The sequence below is a fragment of the Hevea brasiliensis genome, chromosome 10, assembly GCF_030052815.1.
Source record: "Hevea brasiliensis isolate MT/VB/25A 57/8 chromosome 10, ASM3005281v1, whole genome shotgun sequence".
NCBI classification, from domain to species: Eukaryota; Viridiplantae; Streptophyta; class Magnoliopsida; order Malpighiales; family Euphorbiaceae; genus Hevea; species Hevea brasiliensis.
The window spans coordinates 64,341,300-64,348,191 of NC_079502.1; the positions used below are offsets into that span (position 1 = coordinate 64,341,300).

Below are 6,892 nucleotides of genomic sequence, written 5' to 3' on the forward strand. Positions count from 1 at the left end.
TTCGTTGCAATCGTGTACCCTGATAAGCCCTCTCATATTTGAAAGAAAGCTTCGTTGAACTTTCTACCTGTGACTCTTTGGGTCATTGGATAGTCATATAGCTGTATTAATCACAGCTTAGGCTGCTTGACAGAAAATCCATTTATTGTGTTCCTTGAACTGAATATTTGAATTGCTTGCCTTATGGATGCTAAAGGGAAGAAGTATATTCAAACATGAGACTTTTGCGGCAGTATTGGTGATATTTATTGCAGAACATTCCAATTTGTCGGGAACTTCTCCAGTTATGGAATTTGCTAAAGAGACATGCTTCTTCTCTACTGCTTGTGCCTATGTCACTATTTTTTTTTATGAAGTCTATGCCTCATCTGTAAGGATTTTCCTTCTCTTCAAAACTTGAAAGGCAAATGACCTACAAAACACCTTAACTTTGTAATTATTTCCTACTAGTAACAATTATGGCCAATTGTGTGAGTGACCGCAACATATACACATATGGAGCCTACATGGCAAGCCCAATTGGTTAAAAAAATGTATGTTTTATTTCTTTGCAAAGTTAAAAATAAATAATATTATTTTATAAAATTTTCTTTCCAAATTAACAAAATAATAATAATAATAATAATAATAATAATAATAATAAACACTAGATGTATTTATTCATTTTACTAGAGATTCAAGTCTTCATGTTTAATTCTTTCAACTTCATAGTTCTTTAATTATCATCTGGCTTCTATGATTTGAAGCCATAGTATTTCAAGTGCTTGCCACATAATGTAACTATTTTTTATCGCCAGCTTAAGTTTCTCTATGCGAGATATTTTGGCATTCATCATAAAGCTAAATTTAGTTTGCAATATTAGTGGTTTCATTTTCATTCTCGATGCATGAATTTCATATAGAAATCAGATATGTGTCATTATTATGAGTGTCATCACTTCTACATATTATTTCAGGTGGTTGAAAATTATAAAGACTTTGCATTCTCAGAATATGCCAGAGTGGGAAGAGCGCTGGCCCTTTATGAGATCGGAGACAAAGAAGAAGCGATTGCTGAGATGGGGGATATTTCCATATCTTTAAAGGGATATCCCGGTATTTTTTAAGATTTTGCATTTCCAGGCTTTTAGCTTTAATATTCTCTCATTTAGATGTTATTCTTCTTATTCTTTTTTTTTTTTTTTTTATATTATGGTTTCCCATTTAACTGGTGTGGTTGACAGATGTACGTGCAGCTCTTGCAGCAGCCTTATATGTGGACAAGCATGCTCCTCTGCTAGCAGAAAATCAGTTCACAATTGCAACTCTGCTTGATCCTCACTATGCAGACCTATCATATGTAAAAGAAACTAAACATTGGCCTCCAAGTTTGGTCAGTTCTTTGCAACGGTTCATTACGTTTTCCTAGAAATCTGAATTATGCGTAGAATGCATCAATGTCAGGGTTATTATTCGCTTAGAATCAATCTCAAGGGAATTCAATATTAATGTTACAAAGCAATTGTTTTGCAGATATTTACTACCATTTTGTACCTATATTCTTTTTCCATTTTGTTTCTTGGAAAAGGGGGGAGGGGGAAATTGTTGAGAGAATGATTACTTTGGTATATCCTAGGGCAATTGACCGTACAGGGGCAATTAAAAAATTAATATACTGAAACGGGGTAGAATTTTGGAAAATTACGGGAAAGGGGTGAGAAACAAAAAAACATTATTCAAAATAGTGTCCCAACACATAAAATGCAATTTAAAATAGCGTGCACACAACAGCACCATGGCAGTAGCGTCCCAGCGAGCAAAACGCTACTATAAGTAGCGTCCCAGAGCACCTCAGCAGAAACACGCTAATCATATTAGCGTCCCAAAGCAGATGAGAGCGCAGGGAGAGAGAGCAGCGGTAGAAATGGGGAGTGGATGAACACGGGACGCTAATAAAAATAGCGTCCCCCTTCATTGGAGATTCCCTGTGGATGAACACGGGACGCTAATAAAAATAGCGTCCCCCTTCACTGGAGATTCCCTTCAGATTGGACTTGGACTGCACGCCATCCACAAAGATGCTAATTATATTAGAGTCCGGAGGTACAAGATGCTAATATAATTAGCATCCGGAGCTGATGGGACGTAATATTCCTCGTGTGAAGGGGCCGTTGCAGGTGGCTCAATCCGGACGCTATTCAAAATAGCGTTCGAGCTTCGGATGCTATTATGAATAGCGCCCCTTGTTCAGGTACTATTTTGAACAGCGTCCCACGCGTTGACCACTGCCACCCGCCCCCTCTTTGTAATTTTTGGAGTTGTTACCCCATTCTGGTATTTTTTATTTCTGAGTTACCTTACTACGGTCATTTGCCCTATATCCTAGGCCACAAAACTGTATGTGTATAGCAAGTTAGCTTGTAAACATGATGTTCAAATTTGAAGTACCAATTCTATTGTTGATGAATTACTGGCCTTTTCATTGCCTTTTCATTGTTATTAGTGTTTTTCTATTTGACTATTCTCTTCGTACCGAGTGGTAAGTGGGGAGCCAAAATCGCTTGGGAGAATCTGCTGGGCCTATCATGGGCTTGCTAACGTTTTCTACTTCAAATGTGAGCTAGTCTCGTCCATATAGAACTTTGCTCTCATTGCATCAAAATCTTTTCGTTTTTCAGCCAAAAAGGTGATATCTTCCTCTACCAATGCAATACCTTCCTCCACCAATCCCATTGAGCCAAGATTGGTGTTAGGCATGTGGCTACTCTTTCTAGGAGCTGCATCTTTACCAGATTGTTTCTGTCAAACAATCTGATAGCACTTGTTAGAAATAGAAAAAGCTCAAGACGTCGGGAAGAATTTGTAGAGCCTTGCTAGTTGCAAGAATTCTTCTTGGCATGTTGAGCAACTGTGGTTTCATGACAAGCTTTTCCTTCTTGTTGCATTATTAGGGTAAGACTAGTAGGTAAATGCATTATTAGGGTAAGACTACTAGGTAACGTGTGTCTGCATAGAAATGATTCTGGCCTCGTGGATTTCTGAAAATGAAGACACCAGCTTTTGACATTCTACCCTAAAGCATGGATTGTTGTTGGGGAAGGTCGCGTAGCTAGTGTGTAGGTGCAACATTTTCTCCAGCTTTGCCCTTGTGCCTAGAGAAAAAAAGAAAGAAAGAGCTACACTATACGACTCACGCTTGCTAGCCGAAAAAGTAGACTATTATTTTTGGACCAAAACCCATATTCATTGCTTAAAGAATCATGTATTTTGCCTGCCTACTGCTGATTATTTTATTTATTACTTATGTTTGATTGTTGACTTTTGTGGTCATTGTGGGCCTCTTTCAAGGCCTTGGAGAGCATAGTCTTAAGATAAGCAATGTTTAGTTCAAATCGAATAAATTAAAGTGAATCGCCTTAATTTGATAATTTGATTCTATTTTTAATATAATTTAGTTCAATTCGATTCGATTTTATATTATAAAAATTTCAATTATTTTTGCTCAGTTTGATTTTGAAGAGAAGAGTAGGAGATTAGGGGTGAGCATTATTTAGTTCAAACCAAATAAATTGAATCGAACTGCCTCAATTAGGTAATTCGATTCGGTTTTTAATATAATTCGATTCAGTTTGATTCATTTTTATATTATAAAAATTTCGATTATTTTAGTTCGATTCGATTTTGAAAAGAAAAAATTAGCTAAACGAAACCGAACCGAATAGGTTTATTGATTTTTGAATTGATTTATTTTTATGAGGAATTTATGAATTATATGTAATTTTATACACATAAATTGTTTAATTTCCTTGATTAATAGTTATTAGGTTCAAACCAAGATCAAAATTAGACCAAATAACTTGAAAATTAAGTCTAAATTAAAAAATCAATCAAAAATCAAAAGCAATTGGTTTGAATTGAACTGAATCAAAATAGAGCGATTTGATTCGATTCGATTTTTTATTCATTTCGGTTCGGTTCGATTTCTAAAATATATAATTTAATTTTCATGATTTGATTCGGTTCGGTTTGGTTCATTTTGAACCGAATGCTCACCCAGGAGACTACCCTTTTCAGTCGGTTTGGCGTGCCAAAAATGTGCTTCCAAGCAACTTTCCTAGGAAACAATGTGCAGACAAATCCATTGGTTTTCCCAAATTCCATTCAACGAAATCTCATGAATTGGATAAGAAGCAGCTTCAGACTCTGCCAAACTTCTTTCCAACTATTTGGGTATACCAAAGGCACAACTCCTGTCTTTTTATGATAATAGCTTACGATTATTTATCGTCAATGAACCGCAATTATGGGCAACTTTATCTTATGGGTCTTGGTCTTTTTTCTTTTTTTTTTTTTTAAAGGAGGATTCACGTCGCAAATCCACGATCTTCATGTACAATTATAATTATTTGCCAATATCCATTGATTGCTTGGTCATATCTAACATGATTCTCTAAAATCTTGGGGATTGCATTAGTTTTCTCTGCAAGGGTAATTCTTGGTCATATCTAACTTGATTGATTGCCTTGTGTTATGATTTTACTGCTTGCAGCTTAAGAAATTGGCTTAATTCTACATAAAATTTCCACTGCAGCATAAGAACTCGACTCCTACATTACTAAGTTGAAGCTGATTGGTTGCAATTAAGTAATTCCCGAAACCTTATGGCATGTATTTGAAACTAATAATAATAATAATAATAATAAAAAGGGCTTGTAAACTCCCAAGTTGCTAAAATGGTCCGAGTTGATTCATTCTAACTCACAAGTAAAGAGAATTAACTCGACTCAATATGATTTTTAGTTGTAGATTAACAGTTTTTCTTTACAGTCATAGGAGAACCCAATACACATACAGAAAACAACACCCCATAAAAAGCATCAAACATCCCATACATCTATTTTTAGTAACTTAAAAATGCTTTGGATCTTCGTTCTGCTTAGACCTAAGTAGCTTAAGCAACATTCTGGCCTTTGATTTGGTCCTACCACTGCACTGGCTCTGCAAAAGCAGTAGCAACTGCGTCAAAACTCCTACACAGATTGCTTGTTCTCTTGCCTGTAAAGAATCACTACATATTAACACAAGCGACCTCACTGCACTTTCACTTCCTTCATGATCTGATACCCTGAAAACCATTTTAACAAGAGCACTAACACCATTAGGATTATTTATCACAGCCTCTTTTGCACTCTCTAGTCCTAGAAGAAGCTCAATTGTTTCTATTGCTTTTGGTGCCAAATTTCTTTGCCGTCTTTCTGCATTTGAAATGTATATTAAGAGTCTATTTATCACATCTTCTTGAACCAATTTCTCTCTGTTTGATTCTAAGGAGCACAATGCGTAGACTGCTTTGATTCCAGCCTCAGATGTCCCGCAATTCTGTTGAACCAGAAGAAGTAGCCCTTGCAGGAGTTGCCGATTTTTGCCAGGCATAGCACAGAGCTCTATTGTCTCCAAAGATGATGATATTACTTCTATAAGATGACACAAACTCACCTGGATGATGCTAGTACCTTTCTCAAGTAAAACCTTGAAGGATTCCAACTTTGTCTCCTTTTTTAGCATGTTTAAGGACTCACGTTTACCCATAGACACCAATTTTAAAACACAAGAAAGTGTTTGCTCTGCAAACTTGATGTTTTCTTGGGATAGTTTGTATTCTTCTCGTCCAAAAACTAGTTCCAACAACGAAGGCAAGAAACCTAGCTGCAGCAAATACGAAATCCTAGAAGTTGATTCTTCGGATAGGGCTTGGATTCTTTCAAGTACTTGAAACTTCTTCTCCAAGGTAGCCTCATGAGATGCAAGATTGCTTTTAAGCAAAGATAAAGAATCAATAGTTTTCTTGTAATCAGGATCGAATTGAGGACCCATTTGGAGCCACTCATCGATCAAATGGCGAAGGGTGTGATTAGGAACCATGGACAGATCATGAAGCTTCTGCATTGTGACAGGGCATGTGAGATTACCTGCAGAAAGCCATTTTTCTATGCTTGATCTATCATAGGTTTGGCCTGTGCATAGAGTCACTGGATCTTTGAACAAATCTAGACTAATTGGGCAAATGAACAAGTGGGGTATACTCATTTGAGCTTCTTTCATGAAAGAATACCACACAGACTCAAGAACCAAAAAGGTTATTGGTGGTGAATTGATGACATGATTAGCTGAAAGTTCAGTATCTAAGAAGTGGGTGCTAAAGTCATTCACCACTATAAGTGCTGAACAGGCAGGGGAGAAGATAGTTGTAATATACAATGCAAGATTTGTATGGGTATTAAAAGACAAACCTTAAAGAACACTCTTGAATTAAACAATGGAAAATATTTATGGAGGAAGTGTGCCTTTTTCTTTTTTTCCCTAATTCAGATTCTAGCTGCTATAGTTCAGAAATGGCATACATTGAAATATGGAACCGAAATCATAATCATGGCATGGAAAAGAGAGAAAAAAAAAAAAAGGCAGAAGAACAATGGAATCAAAGGAAAGAAAGTGATAGAAAAGGTAAGAAAATTTTCTTTTTATGAAAAAAAGGTTAGCACCTCCTCCACTTCTTACAGCAGCAGCAGCCAGGATTTGAGAGAGAGAGAGAGAGAGAGAGAGAGAGAGAGTTTTTGTGTGTTCTATTAGCTTTACACGAACAGAGGCAAAAGTGCAATCTTGGATTGGAGGAATCAGAAGAGAACAGCAGCATACAAAACACTAGAGACTGGTAAAAGCCAAAAATGGGTATTGACGGCAACTGAGGAGGGTTTGTTTCGTTCAAAATAATATAGAAAAGTGAATTATAGGCCGCAAATGGTCTCCCCACCCAACTTTTCCCTCCTCATCCCTTTTTTTATCAATATTTATTTGTTGCAATCAGACCCAATTCAATTGATTTAAGTGCACCAAAAGAAACTAAAACAGGTAA

At 36.4% G+C, this 6,892-nt stretch overlaps 1 protein-coding gene across 1 annotated transcript; it reads right to left on the minus strand.

The window, feature by feature from the left end:
- Positions 1–4,704: 4,704 nt before the first annotated feature.
- Positions 4,705–6,515, minus strand: LOC110671727 (U-box domain-containing protein 26-like). The gene has a single exon (XM_058128718.1). The coding sequence runs from the start codon at positions 6,079–6,081 to the stop codon at positions 4,888–4,890; it is 1,194 nt and encodes a 397-aa protein (XP_057984701.1). The 5' UTR covers positions 6,082–6,515; the 3' UTR covers positions 4,705–4,887.
- Positions 6,516–6,892: the final 377 nt, after the last annotated feature.